Source organism: Oncorhynchus nerka, linkage group LG10 (genome assembly GCF_034236695.1).
Source record: "Oncorhynchus nerka isolate Pitt River linkage group LG10, Oner_Uvic_2.0, whole genome shotgun sequence".
Lineage (NCBI taxonomy): Eukaryota > Metazoa > Chordata > Actinopteri > Salmoniformes > Salmonidae > Oncorhynchus > Oncorhynchus nerka.
Window position 1 is genome coordinate 100,724,415 of NC_088405.1, and position 20,822 is coordinate 100,745,236.

Below are 20,822 nucleotides of genomic sequence, written 5' to 3' on the forward strand. Positions count from 1 at the left end.
TGTACTGGGCCGTACCCACTACCCTATGTAGAGCTGTACTGGTGATGTACTGGGCGTACCCACTACCCTATGTAGAGCCCTGTGATGTACTGGATGTACTGGGCCGTACCCACTACCCTATGTAGAGCCCTGTGATGTACTGGGTGATGTAGAGCCCTGTGATGTACTGGGATGTACCCACTACCCTATGTAGAGCCCTGTGATGTACTGGGCCGTACCCACTACCCTATGTAGAGCCCTGTGATGTACTGGGATGTACCCACTACCCTATGTAGAGCCCTGTGATGTACTGGGCCGTACCCACTACCCTATGTAGAGCCCTGTGATGTACTGGGCCGTACCCACTACCCTATGTAGAGCCCTGTGATGTACTGGGATGTACTGGGCCGTACCCACTACCCTATGTAGAGCCCTGTGATGTACTGGGCCGTACCCACTACCCTATGTAGAGCCCTGTGATGTACTGGGATGTACTGGGCCGTACCCACTACCCTATGTAGAGCCCTGTGATGTACTGGGCCGTACCCACTACCCTATGTAGAGCCCTGTGATGTACTGGGCCGTACCCACTACCCTATGTAGAGTGATGTACTGTGATGTACTGGGCCGTACCCACTACCCTATGTAGAGCCCTGTGATGTACTGGGCCGTACCCACTACCCTATGTAGAACCCTGTGATGTACTGGGCTGTACCCACTACCCTATGTAGAGCCCTGTGATGTACTGGGATGTACTGGGCAGTACCCACTACCCTATGTAGAGCTCTGTGATGTACTGGGCTGTACTGTGATGTACTGGGCCGTACCCACTACCCTATGTAGAGCCCTGTGATGTACTGGGACGTACCCACTACCCTATGTAGAGCCCTGTGATGTACTGGGCCGTACCCACTACCCTATGTAGAGCCCTGTGATGTACTGGGATGTACTGGGCCGTACCCACTACCCTATGTAGAGCCCTGTGATGTACTGGGCCGTACCCACTACCCTATGTAGAGCCCTGTGATGTACTGGGCCGTACCCACTACCCTATGTAGAGCCCTGTGATGTACTGGGCCGTACCCACTACCCTATGTAGAGCCCTGTGATGTACTGGGCCGTACCCACTACCCTATGTAGAGCCCTGATGACTGGGATGTACTGGGATGTACCCACTACCCTATGTAGAGCCCTGTGATGTACTGGGCCGTACCCACTACCCTATGTAGAGCCCTGTGATGTACTGGGATGTACCCACTACCCTATGTAGAGCCCTGTGATGTACTGGGATGTACTGGGCCGTACCCACTACCCTATGTAGAGCCCTGTGATGTACTGGGATGTACCCACTACCCTATGTAGAGCCCTGTGATGTACTGGGCCGTACCCACTACCCTATGTAGAGCCCTGTGATGTACTGGGATGTACTGGGCCGTACCCACTACCCTATGTAGAGCCTACCCTATGTAGAGCTCTGTGATGTACTGGGCCGTACCCACTACCCTATGTAGAGCCCTGTGATGTACTGGCCGTACCCACTACCCTGCCCTGTGATGTACTGGGCTGTACCCACTACCCTATGTAGAGCTCTGTGATGTACTGGGCCGTACCCACTACCCTATGTAGAGCCCTGGGATGTACTGGGCCGTACCCACTACCCTATGTAGAGCCTGTGATGTACTGGGTGATGTAGAGCCCTGTGATGTACTGGGCTGTACCCACTACCCTATGTAGAGCCCTGTGATGTACTGGGCTGTACCCACTACCCTATGTAGAGCTGATGTACTGGGATGTACTGGGCCGTACCCACTACCCTATGTAGAGCTCTGTGATGTACTGGGATGTACTGGGCCGTACCCACTACCCTATGTAGAGCCCTGTGATGTACTGGGCCGTACCCACTACCCTATGTAGAGCCCTGTGATGTACTGGGCCGTACCCACTACCCTATGTAGAGCCCTGTGATGTACTGGGCCGTACCCACTACCCTATGTAGAGCTCTGTGATGTACTGGGATGTACCCACTACCCTATGTAGAGCCCTGATGATGTACTGATGTACTGGATGTACCGTACCCACTACCCTATGTAGAGCTCTGTGATGTACTGGGCCGTACCCACTACCCTATGTAGAGCCCTGTGATGTACTGGGATGTACTGGGCTGTACCCACTACCCTATGTAGAGCCCTGTGATGTACTGGGCCGTACCCACTACCCTATGTAGAGCTCTGTGATGTACTGGGCCGTACCCACTACCCTATGTAGAGCTCTGTGATGTACTGGGCTGTACCCACTACCCTATGTAGAGCCCTGTGATGTACTGGGATGTACCCACTACCCTATGTAGAGCCCTGTGATGTACTGGGATGTACTGGGCCGTACCCACTACCCTATGTAGAGCCCTGTGATGTACTGGGCCGTACCCACTACCCTATGTAGAGCCCTGTGATGTACTGGGATGTACCCACTACCCTATGTAGAGCCCTGTGATGTACTGGGCTGTACCCACTACCCTATGTAGAGCCCTGTGATGTACTGGGATGTACCCACTACCCACCCTATGTAGAGCCCTGGGATGTACTGGGCCCTACCCACTACCCTATGTAGAGCCCAGTGATGTACTGGGATGTACTGGGCCGTACCCACTACCCTATGTAGAGCCTGTGATGTACTGATGTACTGGGCAGTACCCACTACCCTATGTAGAGCCCTGTGATGTACTGGGCCGTACCCACTACCCTATGTAGAGCCCAGTGATGTACTGGGCAGTACCCACTACCCTATGTAGAGCCCTGGGAGGTACTGGGCCGTACCCACTACCCTATGTAGAGCCCAGTGATGTACTGGGATGTACTGGCCTGTACCCACTACCCTATGTATGCCCTGGGATGTACCCGTACCCCTACCCTATGTAGAGCCCAGTGATGTACCCATACCTGTACCCACTACCATGCTCTGTAGAGCCTTGCGGTCGGAGACCCTGCAGTTGCCATACCAGGCAGTGATGCCACCCTGACCCATAGAATGGGATCCATACCCTGATCCATGCCCTGCCCTGTACCCATGCACCTTTGAGGATCTGATGACCCATGCCAAATCTTTTCATCTACTGAGGGTGAATAGGCTTTGTCGTGCCCTCTTCACGACCGTCTTGGGAGTGCTTGGACCATGTTAGTTTGTTGGTGATGTGGACACCAAGGAAATGAACCATACCCTGACCCATACCCTGATCCATACCTGACCCATACCCTGATCCATGCCCTGACCCATACCCTGACCCATACCCCGATCCATACCCTGATCCCCCGACCCATACCCTGACCCATGCCCTGACCCATACCCTGACCCATACCCTGATCCATACCCTGACCCATACCCTGATCCATGCCCTGACCCATACCCTGACCCATACCCTGATCCATGCCCTGACCCATACCCTGACCCATACCCTGACCATGTTAGTTTGTTAGGTGATGTAACCAACTTCACGTAGCCCCCCCCCCACACTTCAGGTTAACTCGGTTTTTATCTGCAGTAGAATATATAAAACAGTGATGACAGGAATTGGCAGGACGGTCACAGCCACACGTTCACTGGTTAGGTAGAACACAAGATATCTGGAGCAACAGTAACGATACATGCCCTCAATGTGAAGTGATATTCATTCATAAATACAGAGCACAAGTACAACCCTTTTTATATAAACCTTTTAAGGTAGTAACAAAATAAACATTGTTAGGGTTGCGTAAATTCAAATCTGGTATCAGGATAAATATAACAATGAGTCACCGATTTTATACTATGTATTTTTTATTAGTAATAAGTAATAAATGGCAAATGCAACTTTCGTATATATACGGGCTCACTGTAATACCACGCAGGGCAGAACAGAGAACTGACAGGATGTAGGTAAACAGTATTCTTTATACTGTGATAGACATAGTTCCAACCCATCTGTTGGCCTATCACAGTAGAGACTGGGCGTGGTTTAAACCTGCCCAGCCTATCGCAGGCGCTCAGTCGGGTCCCCGCCTCTTGGCGCTTCTTGGAGTCCTCCCTCCGTCGATGTATAGATCCTTACTGTTCTGATATCGCAGCCTAGTTAGAACAGTTACTCAGTTCCTGCTATTGTGTTGTTCAGTATTTTTCCATCTCAGTTAAACCTCGTGATGACCACCCCTCCCTGTCACAACTTTGTAAGATACAGCAAGTCACACCATGTGCTCAATATTGTTACATACAAACACAAGGACAAAGCATCTGCTGGGCTGTTATCTACCGTTTTGCAACATGCAGGTCACACCATGTTACTCAGTTCTTGTCACACACACAAACAGGCAAGTAGCAAGCAGTGGTTTAATCTCATAATGATGCTCCAGTGCACAAATGCAGACACCTCACACAACCAACATCAGATGATATTTAATCATATATATCTAATGGCTATAATGTAAAATAGAGGATCCAACAACATTCACTTACTATTTAAATAAATCACCTGCTGACAATAGCTAGCGAGACATTGTCGTGCAGTGACCAACGGTGCTAGTTAGCTCGTCATTAACATGGCTAGCTAAGACAGTAAAAACGTGGCTCACTTGCTGAAATAGGTCTTTGATACATTAACGGCAAAATAAATATATACATAGTCACATTTGCTATTGACTTTAGGATATATGAACCAGTTTTCTCAAAACATTATTGTGTTATACTATTTTAAACCGTTTTTATATACAGAGGAAGGACACATTGAACCTGCTCTCAGAATATCTCTCTCAGACTGAGGAGCAGGCAGACCAACTTCCCAAATAGGGGAGAAAAACTCAAAACCCACTAGTTGTTCTTTCAAAGAAAATAATACAAGTAATGTAATGTAATGTCGGAAGACCTCTCATATTACTTACCTTACTACCTGCAATGGCAGCAAATATATATTTTTATTAATTCAGTAGCACATAATGAAAGGAAACTTTATTTAAAAACACCCCTTTTCCTGGATTGAATGGCTTCACCCGCGAACTGCTGCGTTCTTTGATATCTACATTTTGCGCCCAAGGTTGATGGAAACTCTACATTTTCACTTTGTTACAGTGATGTGGACGCCAGGGAACTGTCCCTCTTCACGACTGTCTTGGTGTGTTTGGACCGTAGTAGTTTGTTGTTGATGTGGACGACAGGGAACTGTCCCTCTTCACGACTGTCTTGGTGTGTTTGGACCGTAGTTTGTTGTTGATGTTGTTGATGTGGACCGACAGTTTGTTGTTGAACTACAGGGTCCCTCTTCACGACTGTCTTGGTGTGTTTGGACCGTACTAGTTTGTTGTTGATGTGGACGACAGGGAACTGTCCCTCTTCACGACTGTCTTGGTGTGTTTGGACCGTACTAGTTTGTTGTTGATGTGGACGACAGGGAACTGTCCCTCTTCACGACTGTCTTGGTGTGTTTGGACCGTAGTAGTTTGTTGTTGATGTGGACGACAGGGAACTGTCCCTCTTCACGACTGTCTTGGTGTGTTTGGACCGTAGTAGTTTGTTGTTGATGTGGACGACAGGGAACTGTCCCTCTTCACGACTGTCTTGGTGTGTTTGGACCGTACTAGTTTGTTGTTGATGTGGACGACAGGGAACTGTCCCTCTTCACGACTGTCTTGGTGTGTTTGAACCGTACTAGTTTGTTGTTGATGTGGACGACAGGGAACTGTCCCTCTTCACGACTGTCTTGGTGTGTTTGGACCGTACTAGTTTGTTGTTGATGTGGACGACAGGGAACTGTCCCTCTTCACGACTGTCTTGGTGTGTTTGGACCGTAGTAGTTTGTTGTTGATGTGGACGCCAAGGAACTTGAAGCTCTCAACCTGCTCCACTACAGCCCCGTCGATGAGAATGGGGGCATGTTCGGTCCTTTTCCTGCAGTTCACAATCATCTCCTTGGTCTTGATTATGTTGAGGGAGAGGTTGTTGTCCTGGCACCACACGGTCAGGTCTCTGACCTCCTCCTTATAGGCTGTCTCATCGTTGTTGGTGATCAGGTCTACCACTGTTGTGTCGACGGGCAAACTTAATGATGGTGTTGGAGTCGTGCCTGGCCGTGCAGTCATGAGTGAACAGGGAGTACGGGAGGGGACTGAGCAGGCACCCCTGAGCGGCCGCCTTGTTGAGGATCAGTGTGTCGTTACCTACCCTTTCCACCTGGGGGCGGCCCGTCAGGAAGTCCAGGATCCAGTTGCAGATCCATCAAATACAGACAGAATATAGACAAACAATACAGACAGAATATAGAATATAGACAACAGAATAAAGACAAACAATACAGACAGAATATAGAATATAGACAACAGAATACAGACAGAATATAGAATATAGACAGAATATAGACAAACAATACAGACAGAATATAGAATATAGACAGAATATAGACAAACAATACAGACAGAATATAGAATATAGACAACAGAATAAAGACAAACAATACAGACAGAATATAGAATATAGACAACAGAATAAAGACAGAATATAGAATATAGACAGAATATAGAATAAAGACAAACAATACAGACAGAATATAGAATATAGACAACAGAATACAGACAGAATATAGAATATTGACAAACAATAGAGACAGAATATATTGACAAAGAATTTCCTAATCCACACCCTATAAATAGCTTATTCCTGATCCTGTGTTACAACACTGGAGTTGTGGGTTTGATACCTGTACGCTCCGTTCATACTGTATAGAACTGTAAAGTAGCTTAATCTGATCCAGACCAGCTCATTTAAAAATAAAAAAATATTTCACCTTCATTTAACCGGGTAGGCAAGTTGAGAACAAGTTCTCATTAACAACTGTGACCTGGCCAAGATAACGCAAAGCAGTTCGACACTTACAACAACACAGAGTTACACATGGAGTAAAACAAACATACAGTCAATAATACAATAGAAAAACAAGTCTATATACAGCGTGTGCAAATGAGGTAAGATAAGGGAGTTAAGGCAATAAATAGGCCATAGTGGTGAAGTAATTACAATATAGCAATTAAACACTGGAATGGTAGATGTGCAGAAGATGAATGTGCAAGTAGAGATACTGGGGTGCAGAAGAGCAAGGGCAGGAGCCTATGTCCTGTTTATGTAGTGTGAGGCAGCTTGACGTACAAGTACACCCCCTGGACAGAACGCTCTCTGGACAGGACGCTCCTTTGGACAGGACGCTCTCTGGACAGGACGCTCTCTGGACAGGACGCTCTCTGGACAAGACGCTCTCTGGACAGGACGCTCCTCTGGACAGGACGCTCTCTGGACAAGACGCTCTCTGGACAGGACGCTCTCTGGACAGGACGCTCCTCTGGACAGGACGCTCTCTGGACAGGACGCTAGTCTATAACAGAGCCTTGGGATTAAAAGCCTCTGAAATTATACATTTGACCAGTGACAACTTTTTGAGCTGCAACAATTTTACCTGGAGGTCAGTTGTAGATTGGATGTAAAAACAAATATTTAAAAAAATTTAAAAAATGAACCACGTGATTTCTAACCTATGGAGAGACACATAATAACACATTTTTATAGACTTGATTCATTCATATTGAAAAACGCCACTAGATCATATTAGAAGTTTGTCTCTGTTGAATCTGCGTACTGCGCAGTTCCGGTAGTGTCCTTGCCTGCCAATCAGATCTCTGCTCACCCATCCCCTGCCCGCTGATTGGAACAAATGAACTCTCTTTCATTAATAAAGCTCTACATTCGCACTTGAGATCTTTCTGTGACACACGGACTTTGTGAACTTGCAGAGATGGTGCTGAAGGCTGTTTGCGTGCTGGCAGGAACCGGTGATGTTACCGGGACCGTATTCTTTGAGCAGGAGGTAAAGTATGTCGTTATTCCGGGAAAAATAGAAGCCTGTATTTCGACTTTTGCAGAACATATTCATTTGGCACATCATTCTGACTGTCTACGGGTGTCCTTATCAATTAGATAGCGTTCATTTACAAATCCGTTTAACATGACAACACTTAACAAGGCTAGTTCACTTGTTTTTATATCAAAACCCTTCCAGTGAATATATGTAACGTTGTTTTAGCTAGCGTTAAGACCTAACTCACGTTACAACTTGGACGTGTTCACATTTTACCTTGACGTAAAGCTTTAATTCTGGTCATCCTCAACCCCAGGACGCTTCCCTAGTTGATCCTGTTCTGCGGTTCTCTGTCAAAGGGAAAACATGCCGACACGCAAACAGCTACCTATGTGCAGAAAGGTTGCCATGTTGCTATAGACCGTGCTTCTACATCTGCATTACTTGCTGTTTGGGGTTTTAGGCTGTGTTTCTGTACAGCACTTTGCGATATCAGCTGATGTAAGAAGGGCTTCATGAATACATTTGATTTTAGATTGTCAGCTCAGGGATTCAATGTACAAATCTGTCCTTCTGCCCCTGAACAAGGCAGTTAACCCACTGTTCCTAGGCCGTCATTGTAAATAATAATTGGTTCTTAACGGACTTACCTAGCTAAATGAAATAAGTGGGCTAAAATATGAAACTCTGCTTAACTGTAAAACGGCCTCGTCCATTGAATGTGGCCTTGGTCTCTAAGCCATCCTTGTTTTGGTCTCACAGGCTGAATGCTCATTGGCTATTAGCCGCAGTCCTTGTCCAATCGCGTTGTACTTCTGCTCCTACAACATTCAAGATCAAACATTTGTGACGTTAAGACAGTTATCGCGAGATCCGACAGGGGTCTGTGGTACGGAACATCTATTAGTGCGGTCTTGACCCGCTCAAACGACACGAGTCCCTATTTTTACTGATCCTAGCCCGTAGGATTTCACCCCAGAAATTAATCTGGGACACTACACGATTTTTGGCGTATGTCTGACATTAGCAAATGTGTTTTGAATAGGACATGATGAGACTGTCATCATTGACGTATGTGAGACGTCAAAAAGGTCCGGGCAATCTGGGATCCTTGGGACGCTCCCTCCATTGAAGTTTAATTTTAAAACTAGTGTAGGGGTTAACAATGAGACGGATACTTCACCGGGTGTATGAATGTGAAGCATCAGCTTGGCGTTTACGCTCTCTACCAAATGTGGTAGTGGGCAGATGCCCAGTGGGAGGAGATGGATTTTGGCCGATATTCTGCACATGGCCTCAACGATGTAACGTTTTATCTCAATACAGTTCTGTTCCTAAAACTAGGATCTGTTATGAACAGTAAACTCTTTTTGTTGTTGTTGTTGTAGACTTTACCATTTGCCCAAGTGTTTTTGTTTTTTGTAATTGCTAGATTTAGGAGTGCAAAGGTGAATTGAGTTATTGCGCATGTGCACATCATAGGTGTTCCTTAATGGAAATATGCTAAGTCGCTCTGGATAAGAGCGTCTGCTAAATGACTTAAATGTAAATGCAGATGCATGCTAGAACTGGCCAATAGGGTATTGCCTGCTTGTGCTTGGCTCTGCCCACTATGACTAATTTCTGTTCCCATTGGAAATGACAGGCTGTGGTCTCTTGGTTAAGTTTTATGGGAGGGAATGTCCTGATGACTGATGTACAACACTTCATTATGATACAAATCCATCAGTGATTGGATCATCTCTAACCCATCAGAGTATCACATGCTGCTTTATATCCACATGTTCTGCCTCTGGCCCAGCCCATCTGTTTCTGCGTTTGGCCACTGCAAGGAGTTTGGGTAGCCATTCAAGCAAACTATATCTTGCTGCTTTACTTTACGTACCTAACGCTCGCTAGCTACAACTAGCCATACAAGCATTTGGCTGCCGTTTGATTACCAGTCCTAATCTTGCATTTCCCTTAAGCCCTCTTTGTAAATCATCAATTTAGATAGCCATATTATTTTGTAAGCAGGGTAAATTGCTGAGATGAATGCTGCTGCTACCTACTAACGCTGCTGCTGCTACCTGCTAACGCTGCTGCTACCTACTAACGCTGCTGCTGCTACCTACTAACGCTGCTGCTGTCTGCTAACGCTGCTGTTGCTTGCTAACGCTGTTGCTGCTACCTGCAACGCTGCTGCTGCTAGCGGCTGCTTGCTGCTACCTGATCACCAACGCTTTGCTACCTGCTAACGCTGTTGCTGCTACCTACTAACGCTGCTGCTTTACCTAAACGCTGCTTAACGCTGCTGCTGCTGCTGCCTGCTAAAGATGCTAATGCAGGTTGCTAAATGCTGCTACCTGCTACGCTGCTTGCTGCTACCTGCTAACGCTGCTGCTGCTACCTGCTGCTAACGCTGCTGCTGCTACTGCTGCTACCTGCTAACTGCTGCTACCTGCCAACCTGCTAACGCTGCTGCTACCTACTCTGCTAACGCTGCTGTTGCTGCTGCAACACCTACTAACGCTGCTGCTGCTACCTGCTAACGCTGCTGCTGCTACCTGCTAACGCTGCTGCTGCTACCTGCTAACGCTGCTGCTGCTACCTACTAACGCTGCTGCTGCTACCTGCTAACGCTGCTGCTGCTACCTGCTAACGCTGCTGCTGCTACCTGCTAACGCTGCTGCTGCTACCTGCCTAACTGCTGCTACCTGCTGCTGCTACCTGCTAACGCTGCTACCTGCTAACGCTGCTGCTGCTACCTGCTAACGCTTACCTGCTAACGCTGTTGCTGCTACCTGCTAACGCTGTTGCTGCTGCTAACGCTGCTGCTACCTGCTAACGCTGCTGCTGCTGCTGCTAACTGCCTGCTAACGCTGCTGCTGCTACCTGCTAACGCTGCTGCTGCTGCTACCTACTAACGCTGCTGCTGCTACCTGCTAACGCTGCTGCTACCTGCTAACGCTGCTGCTGCTACCTGCTAACGCTGCTGCTGCTACCTGCTAACGCTGCTGCTGCTACCTGCTAACGCTGCTGCTGCTACCTGCTAACGCTGCTGCTGCTGCTACCTGCTAACGCTGCTGCTGCTGCTACCTGCTAACGCTGCTGCTGCTGCTACCTGCTAACGCTGCTGCTGCTGCTACCTGCTAACGCTGCTGCTGCTACCTGCTAACGCTGCTGCTGCTACCTGCTAACGCGCTGCTGCTGCTACCTGCTAACGCTGCTGCTGCTACCTGCTAACGCTGCTGCTACCTGCTAACGCTGCTGCTGCTACCTGCTAACGCTGCTGCTGCTACCTGCTAACGCTGCTGCTACCTGCTAACGCTGCTAACGCTGCTGCTAACGCTGCTGCTACCTACTAACGCTGTTGCTGCCTAACGCTAACGCTGCTGCTGCTAACGCCTGCTAACGCTGTTGCTACCTGCTAACGCTGCTGCTGCTACCTGCTAACCTGCCAACGCTGCTGCTACCTGCTAACGCTGCTGCTACCTACTAACGCTGCTGCTGCTACCTGCTAACGCTGCTGCTGCTGCTGCTAACGCTGCTGCTACCTGCTAAACGCTGCTGCCGCCCGCTGCCACGACCACTCTGCATGTAACATCGTTACAGATGAAGAGGCATCATTTGCTGCCGAGTGCCAGTCTGTTTCTGCTCTCTCACCCACTCTTATGGAATTGTCATGCAACGTTGGCTTGACAAAAACAGATCTGGGACCAGGCTTGACAAAAGCAGATCTGGGACCAGGCTTGACAAAAGCAGATCTGGGACCAGGCTTGACAAAAGCAGATCTGGGACCAGGCTTGACAAAAGCAGATCTGGGACCAGGCTTGACAAAAAGCAGATCTGGGACCAGGCTAGAGTCTTTCTGCCTTGGCTCCCATTTTCATTCCCCCTTGAACCTGGTCTGGCGTGTTGGTCTACTGCTGTCAACTACACAGTTAGGCGTGTTGGTCAACTACACAGTTAGGCGTGTTGGTCAACTACACAGTTAGGCGTGTTGGTCAACTGACTGTGTAGTTGAGTTGATCCCTCAATGTCAGAAGTCGCGTAACAACTAGCTGGCTTACACATCTTGGTTTTGTAGGTGCTATTCCAGTGTAACTCATGGCTCTTGGTTTTGTAGGTGCTATTCCAGTGTAACTCATGGCTCATTGATATGCTAATTGCAACGGTCTTCTCAAACCTGACACATGATTTTGACACCTCATTTCAAACCCCATTCTGTAGTCTTCATTGTTACCCCCCTGAGTGTTTTACTCTGTCTTCAATGTGTGTTTGCTCTGTGGTTCCAATTCATCGCCTGTGCCTTCCATCGTTCGTTATCACTGGTCTTCTGTAGGTCACCCTGTGGTGGTCTTCTGTAGGTCACCCTGTGGTGGTCTTCTGTAGGTCACCCTGTGGTGGTCTTCTGTAGGTCACCCTGTGGTGGTCTTCTGTAGGTCACCCTGTGGTGGTCTCTGTAGGTCACCCTGTGGTGGTCTCTGTAGGTCACCCTGTGGCGTGGTCTGTGTAGGTCACCCTGTGGCGTGGTCTGTGTAGGTCACCCTGTGTGGTGGTCTCTCTGTTATCAGGGTGAAGATGCTCCAGTGAAGCTGACCGGGGAGATTACAGGTCTGGCCCCGGGGGAGCATGGCTTCCACGTCCACGCCTTCGGAGACAACACCAACGGCTGCATGAGTGCGGGACCCCACTTCAACCCCCACAACAAGACCCACGGAGGACCCAACGATGATGTCAGGTGAGTCGGGCCTTATCACTCGTGGAGTTGGACCATGGCGGTATCGGTGCTGCATGAGCAGCACCATTGAGGGGATAGCTCTTAATTTGGTTAATGTCTTCTACTTCGGAGTTAAATCAAATTGTATTTGTCCAATGTTTGGAAACAATTATAGACTTAGTGAATTGTTTTCTTATGGGGTCCTTTTCCAACAATGTTGAGTTAGAGGTTAAAAAAAGAAATAGTGACACGAGGAATAAAATACACAGTGAATAAAAATAACATGGCTATATACAGGAAATACCAGGTAATAACATGGCTATATACAGGAAATACCAGGTAATAACATGGCTATATACAGGAAATACCAGGTAATAACATGGCTGTATACAGGAAATACCAGGTAATAACATGGCTGTATACAGGAAATACCAGGTAATAACATGGCTGTATACAGGAAATACCAGGTAATAACATGGCTGTATACAGGAAATACCAGGTAATAACACTGCTGTATACAGGAAGTACCAGGTAATAACATGGCTGTATACAGGAAATACCAGGTAATAACATGGCTATATACAGGAAGTACCAGGTAATAACATGGCTATATACAGGAAATACCAGGTAATAACACTGCTGTATACAGGAAATACCAGGTAATAACATGGCTATATACAGGAAATACCAGGTAATAACATCGCTGTATACAGGTAGTACCAGGTAATAACATGGCTATATACAGGAAATACCAGGTAATAACATGGCTATATACAGGAAATACCAGGTAATAACACTGCTGTATACAGGTAGTACCAGGTAATAACATGGCTATATACAGGATATACCAGGTAATAACTTGGCTATATACAGGAAATACCAGGTAATAACATGGCTATATACAGGAAATACCAGGTAATAACATGGCTATATACAGGAAATACCAGGTAATAACATGGCTATATACAGGAAATACCAGGTAATAACATGGCTATATACAGGAAATACCAGGTAATAACACTGCTATATACAGGAAATACCAGGTAATAACATGGCTGTATACAGGTAATAACTTCGCTATATACAGGAAATACCAGGTAATAACACTGCTGTATACAGGAAATACCAGGTAATAACATGGCTGTATACAGGAAGTACCAGGTAATAACATGGCTGTATACAGGAAATACCAGGTAATAACATGGCTGTATACAGGAAATACCAGGTAATAACATGGCTATATACAGGAAATACCAGGTAATAACATGGCTGTATACAAGAAGTACCAGGTAATAACTTGGCTGTATACAGGTAGTACCAGGTAATAACTTGGCTATATACAGGAAGTACCAGGTAATAAAACTGCTATATACAGGGAGGTAATAACATGGCTATATACAGGGAGTACCAGGTAATAACATGGTTATATACAGGGTTTCCATTGGCTGACTTTGGGCCTCCAAACATTAAAAGATTTGCGCAGGCCAATTGTCCGGGAGAGGAAATTCCATTAATATTTTTGATCTGTTCATTGATGTAGAAACCATTGAATACATTTCACTGGTTATGCTTATCAGTCTACAGGTTAACTTCCATGCCTTCTCATATGAATTTGGGATCGATCATCCCACAACTGTCCCAGTGCTATTCTATTGGCCAACAAGCTGACCAATAGAATAACTATACTTTTCTACTGTAGGGGATAGTAGATTGACAAACGTTGCATTCGTAAAGTATTCAGACCCCTTGACCTTGTCCACATTTTGTTATTTTACAGCCTTATTATAAAATTTATTACAGTAAGTACCTCATCAATACACGCAGTGGTAATAACACTCAGTGCTACAGGAAACAGGTAATAACACTCAGTGCCCCATAACAGGCCAATAACAGTGCCCCATAACAGGCCACCAGTAATAACCCTGTAACAGGCCACCAGTGCCCCCTGTAACAGGAAATCAGTGCCCCATAACGGCCACTCAGTGCCCCCATAACAGGCCACTCAGTGCCCCATAAGGCCATACCAGTGTAATAACATGGCCACCAGTGCCCCATAACACTGCTGTATACAGTGTACCAGGTAATAACATGGCCATACAGTACCAGGTAATAACTTGGCTGTATACAGTAGTACCAGGTAATAACTTGGCTATATACAGGAAGTACCAGGTAATAAAACTGCTATATACAGTGGTAATAACATGGTTATACGCAGTGCCTCCATAATAACATGGCTATATAAGGGGAGTACCAGGCAGTGGTTATAACAGGGCCACGCAGTGACCCCAAACATTAAAAGCCATTTCAGTGCCAATTGTCCGGGAGAGGCCATTCAGTAAATATTTTTGATCTGGCCATTCAGTGAAACCATTGAATACATTTCAGTGCTTATCATAACAGGCCACTCAGTGCCCCATAACGGCCACTCAGTGCCCCCATAACGGCCACCAGTGCCCTAGTGCCCCATAACTGGCCACTCAGAATGCTATAACGGCCACCAGTGCCCCCAGTAGATTGCCACTCAGTGCCCCATAACGGCCATTCAGACCCCTTGAACTTGTCCACATTTTGTTAGTGCCCTTATTATAACATTTATTCAGTTTCCCCCATCAATCTACACTCAGTGCCCCATAACGGCCACTCAGTGCCCCATAACGGCCACTCAGTGCCCCATAACGACCACTCAGTGCCCCCGTAACGACCACTCAGTGCCCCATAACGCCACTCAGTGCCCCATAACGCCACCAGTGCCCCCATAACGCCACTCAGTGCCCCCCATAACGCCACTCAGTGCCCCATAACGGCCACTCAGTGCCCCCATAACGGCCACTCAGTGCCCCATAACGGCCACTCAGTGCCCCATAACGGCCACTCAGTGCCCCATAACGGCCACTCAGTGCCCCCATAACGGCCACTCAGTGCCCCCATAACGGCCACTCAGTGCCCCCATAACGGCCACTCAGTGCCCCCATAACGGCCACGCAGTGCCCCCATAACGGCCACTCAGTGCCCCATAACGGCATTGCAGTGCCCCTAATGAGAGAACCAGGTTTGTAGAAATGTATAAAATACAAACATAGAAATCCAGCATTTGACATGGGTTTTAACACCCTTTACTCAGTACTTTGAAGCACCTGTATTTGTGGAGGTTCTCCCATTCTTCTCTGCAGATCCTCTCAAACTCTGTCAGGCTGAATGGGGAGCGTTGCTGCACAGCTATTTTCAGATGTTGGCTCGGGTTCAAGTCCGGGCTCTGGCTGGGCTACTCAAGGACTTTCAGAGACTAGTCCCGAAACCACTCCTGTGTTGTCTTGGCTGTGTGCTTAGGGTGGTTGTCCTGTTGGAAGGTGAATCTTCACCCCTGATCGCTCTGGAGCAGGGTTTCATCAAGGCTCTTTCATCAAGGAGCCTGACTAGTCTCTCAGTCCCTGCTGCTGAAAAACATCCCCACAACATGATGCTGCCACCACCATGCTTCACCGTAGGGATGGTGCCAAGTTTCCTCCAGATGTGACGCTTCACATTAAGGCCAAAGAGCTCAATCCTGTTTCATCAGACCAGAGAATCTTGTTTCTGTCAGTCCTTTTTAGGTACCTTTTGGGCAAACTCCAAGGCTGTCTTTTACCGCGTGGCTTCCAGCTGACCACTCTACCATAAAGGCCTGATTGGTGGGGTGCTGCAGAGATGGTTGTCCTTCTGGAAGGTTCTCCCATCTCCACAGAGGATTCCTCAGTTTGTCCGGGCGACCAGCTATAGGAAGAGTCTTGGTGGTTTCGAACTTCCATATTTTAAGAATGATGGCGGCCACTGTTCTTGATGACCTCAAATGCTGCAGCCATTTTCTTGGTACCTTTCCCCAGAGATGGATATTTAAATATATAAATATATATATATATATATATATTACTTTCACCCCTTCTAGGCAGACTGGCCAATAAAAAGATTAAGATGGGCAAAAGAATAGACACTGGACAGAGGAACTCTGCCTAGAAGGCCAGCATCCTGGAGACGCATCTTCACTGTTGCTGTTGAGACTGGTGTTTTGCAGATTCTATTTAATGAAGCTGCCAGTTGAGGACTTGTGAGGCATCTGTTTCTCAAACTAGACACTAATGTACCTCATGCTCAGTTGTGCACCGGGGCCTCCCACTCTTTCTATTCTGGTTAGAGCCAGTTTGTGCTGTTCTGTGTATGGAGTAGGACACAGCGTTTTACGACATCTTCAGTTTCTTGGTAATTTCTCACATGAAATAGCGTTCAAATCTCAGAACAAGAAAAGACTGACGAGTCTCAGGATGTATTTTGTTTCCGGCCATTTTGAGCCTGTAATCAAACCCACAAATGCTGATGCTCCAGATACTCAACTAGTCTAAAGAAGGCCAGTTGTATTTCTTATTAAATCAGAACAACAGTTTTCAGCTGTGCTAACATTTCTTACTAATCTCTTTTTGTTTTGCTACAATGTTCACGTAGGGGTTAAACTATTTGAAAGCAGTCTCTCCTCTGACCAGCTGTTCTGTCTCTGTTGCTAGGCACATAGGGGACCTTGGCAACGTGACTGCAGGAGCTGACAATGTGGCTAAGATCAACATTCAGGACAAGATACTGACTCTCACTGGACCACTCTCGATCATCGGCAGGACCATGGTGGTAAGAACACATTGCCTGACCTGTAGCTGCTTGTTGTGTCCACTAGGCAGGAAATGGAAGGAAGCTGTAGCTGCGTGTTGTGTCCACTAGGCAGGAAATGGAAGGAAGCTGTAGCTGCGTGTTGTGTCCACTAGGCAGGAAATGGAAGGAAGCTGTAGCTGCGTGTTGTCCACTAGGCAGGAAATAGAAGGAAGCTGTAGCTGCGTGTTGTGTCCACTAGGCAGGAAATGGAAGGAAGCTGTAGCTGCGTATTGTGTCCACTAGGCAGGAAATGGAAGGAAGCTGTAGCTGCGTGTTGTGTCCACTAGGCAGGAAATGGAAGGAAATGCTCAGCGTTCTCCAAGTCAACACAACTCTGTTCTCGTCCCATCTTTCTTTCATGCTGTTTTACCCTCTATTCCATTCTCTATCTCCTCGCTCTCTACCAATAGATCCATGAGAAGGCTGATGACCTGGGGAAGGGAGGCAATGAGGAGAGTCTGAAGACAGGCAACGCTGGCGGTCGTCAGGCCTGTGGCGTTATTGGAATTACCCAGTAAACACTCTGCCCCTGCTGGGACCACGGGAACCACAAGCCACAGCTTGAAGACTACCCAGACCCCATTGGAAGCTCCCACATCTACCCTATCCCCTTACCTAAACCTGTAAGGCACCTCATGGACATCTGTCAGATGGCTTTCCTAAAAACAAAGATTGTCTGCGGTTTTAAGAGAATTCTTTGTCCATTGACTTTAGTGATGAGTTGTCTGTTTTTGGGGAAACTCTCCTCTGAAGGTGGACTCGTGAGGGCTGTCAACTCAGGGACACAGCTGACGTTGAGGACGGATCTAATGAAGTGCACTAGGAGGTTGTGGCTAGGGGTTGATTGGGGGGGGTGGTATATATTTACTCTTGTCTGTACACATTGGTCCTAGCACTGCTTCTGTCTGTAATATGGGGTCATTCTTCTACACTGTGAACAGGGATTATACACTATGTCTGAAATGGCTTCTTATGTAGTTCACTACTTATGTCCACTATGTCTGAAATGGCTTCTTCTGTAGTTCACTAATGTCCTGTGGGGTTAGTGGAGACCTGGATGGGGGGTGAACTGGATTGGGGGGGGGTAACAATCGAGTGCCTTTTCAGACACACACATGATGATCACTGTACAAAGCTGCCCAATAAAAAAAGATGTTGTCACTAATCCTTGGTGGTTTTTATGTTGACGCTTTTTTTTTTTTTTTAAATGGTGGTCAAAGCCTCAATCTCTCAGGCTTCTCACGTCCAGCGGATGAGATTTGGAAGGATGGTCACGTGAGACTATGGACAGTCGTAGTAGAGGGCTGCAAGGTGTGCTGGCAGGTTATTATTCAACAGATTTGTTGAAGACTTCTGAGTAAGCCTCGGCTGAAATACACGACCCAGGGAAGAGGCATTTTGTTGAATCAAGGGTGAACGCCCGCTGGCGTGTACATCTCTGCAGACCCAAGGTTGTTGATGACAGAACATCTGACGAAGACTCCGTACAGTAGATTGTGCCTGTCGAGTGGTAGTGTTTGGTGCCTCTAGATGGCGCCACTCTCCTGTCAAGTCACAGGCCAAATCTGTATCTCTATTCTCTTCTTCTGTGGCCTCAACTGTGTCATTATCATTTCAATTCTGGTGTATTTTCTATGGTAGCACAACACTTGCTGAATAATTTGAAGGAACTGGGCAATAGTTTATAATAGTTTAGTTTATAATAGTTTAGTTTATAATAGTTTAGTTTATAATAGTTTATAATAGTTTAGTTTATAATTTATAAAGTGCAGTGGCAAATTGAATGGGAAGAGACTTATCTTTCACCCGGTCTGTTTCTAATCAGGGCAATGAAGCTCATTAGACTAGCTTAGCTTTCACCTGGTCTGTTTCTAATCAGGGCAATGAAGCTCATTAGACTAGCTTAGCTTTCACCTGGTCTGTTTCTAATCAGGGCAATGAAGCTCATTAGACTAGCTTAGCTTTCACCCGGTCTGTTTCTGTTTCTAATCAGGGCAATGAAGCTCATTAGACTAGCTTAGCTTTCACCCGGTCTGTTTCTGTTTCTAATCAGGGCAATGAAGCTCATTAGACTAGCTTAGCTTTCACCTGGTCTGTTTCTAATCAGGGCAATGAAGCTCATTAGACTAGCTTAGCTTTCACCTGGTCTGTTTCTAATCAGGGCAATGAAGCTCATTAGACTAGCTTAGCTTTCACCTGGTCTGTTTCTAATCAGGGCAATGAAGCTCATTAGACTAGCTTAGCTTTCACCGGTCTGTTTCTAATCAGGGCAATGAAGCTCATTAGACTAGCTTAGCTTTCACCCGTCTGTTTCTGTTTCTAATCAGGGCAATGAAGCTCATTAGACTAGCTTAGCTTTCACCCGGTCTGTTTCTGTTTCTAATCAGGGCAATGAAGCTCATTAGACTAGCTTAGCTTTCACCTGGTCTGTTTCTAATCAGGGCAATGAAGCTCATTAGACTAGCTTAGCTTTCACCTGGTCTGTTTCTAATCAGGGCAATGAAGCTCATTAGACTAGCTTAGCTTTCACCTGGTCTGTTTCTGTTTCTAATCAGGGCAATGAAGCTCATTAGACTAGCTTAGCTTTCACCTGGTCTGTTTCTAATCAGGGCAATGAAGCTCATTAGACTAGCTTAGCTTTCACCCGGTCTGTTTCTGTTTCTAATCAGGGCAATGAAGCTCATTAGACTAGCTTAGCTTTCACCTGGTCTGTTTCTGTTTCTAATCAGGGCAATGAAGCTCATTAGACTAGCTTAGCTTTCACCTGGTCTGTTTCTGTTTCTAATCAGGGCAATGAAGCTCATTAGACTAGCTTAGCTTTCACCTGGTCTGTTTCTAATCAGGGCAATGAAGCTCATTAGACTAGCTTAGCTTTCACCTGGTCTGTTTCTGTTTCTAATCAGGGCAATGAAGCTCATTAGACTAGCTTTCACCGGTCTGTTTCTGTTTCTAATCAGGGCAATGAAGCTCATTAGACTAGCTTAGCTTTCACCTGGTCTGTTTCTAATCAGGGCAATGAAGCTCATTAGACTAGCTTAGCTTTCACCTGGTCTGTTTCTAATCAGGGCAATGAAGCTCATTAGACTAGCTTAGCTTTCACCTGGTCTGTTTCTAATCAGGGCAATGAAGCTCATTAGACTAGCTTAGCTTTCACCTGGTCTGTTTCTAATCAGGGCAATGAAGCTCATTAGACTAGCTTAGCTTTCACCTGGTCTGTTTCTAATCAGGGCAATGAAGCTCATTAGACTAGCTTAGCTTTCACCTGGTCTGTTTCTAATCAGGGCAATGAAGCTCATTAGACTAGCTTAGCTTTCACCTGGTCTGTTTCTAATCAGGGCAATGAAGCTCATTTAGACTAGCTTAGCTTTCACCTGGTCTGTTTCTGTTTCTAATCAGGGCAATGAAGCTCATTAGACTAGCTTAGCTTTCACCTGGTCTGTTTCTAATCAGGGCAATGAAGCTCATTAGACTAGCTTAGCTTTCACCTGGTCTGTCTGTTTCTAATCAGGGCAATGAAGCTCATTAGACTAGCTTAGCTTTCACCTGGTCTGTTTCTGTTTCTAATCAGGGCAATGAAGCTCATTAGACTAGCTTAGCTTTCACCTGGTC

At 46.6% G+C, this 20,822-nt stretch overlaps 1 protein-coding gene across 1 annotated transcript; it reads left to right on the plus strand.

The window, feature by feature from the left end:
- Positions 1-7,726: 7,726 nt before the first annotated feature.
- On the plus strand, positions 7,727-18,378 carry LOC115127525 (superoxide dismutase [Cu-Zn]-like). The gene is made up of 4 exons (XM_065024018.1): positions 7,727-7,849; positions 12,397-12,563; positions 17,075-17,192; positions 17,624-18,378. Exons 1-4 carry the CDS (start codon positions 7,778-7,780, stop codon positions 17,729-17,731), a joined length of 465 nt encoding a protein of 154 aa, XP_064880090.1. The 5' UTR covers positions 7,727-7,777; the 3' UTR covers positions 17,732-18,378.
- Positions 18,379-20,822: the final 2,444 nt, after the last annotated feature.

Coding starts and splice junctions, on each gene's coding strand:
- LOC115127525 (XM_065024018.1), top strand. CDS start 7,778: ATGGTGCTGAAGGCTGTTTGCGTGCTGGCAGGAACCGGTGATGTTACC. Junction 12,564..17,074: donor GGACCCAACGATGATGTCAG/GTGAGTCGGGCC, acceptor CTCTGTTGCTAG/GCACATAGGGGACCTTGGCA. Junction 17,193..17,623: donor TCATCGGCAGGACCATGGTG/GTAAGAACACAT, acceptor CTCTACCAATAG/ATCCATGAGAAGGCTGATGA.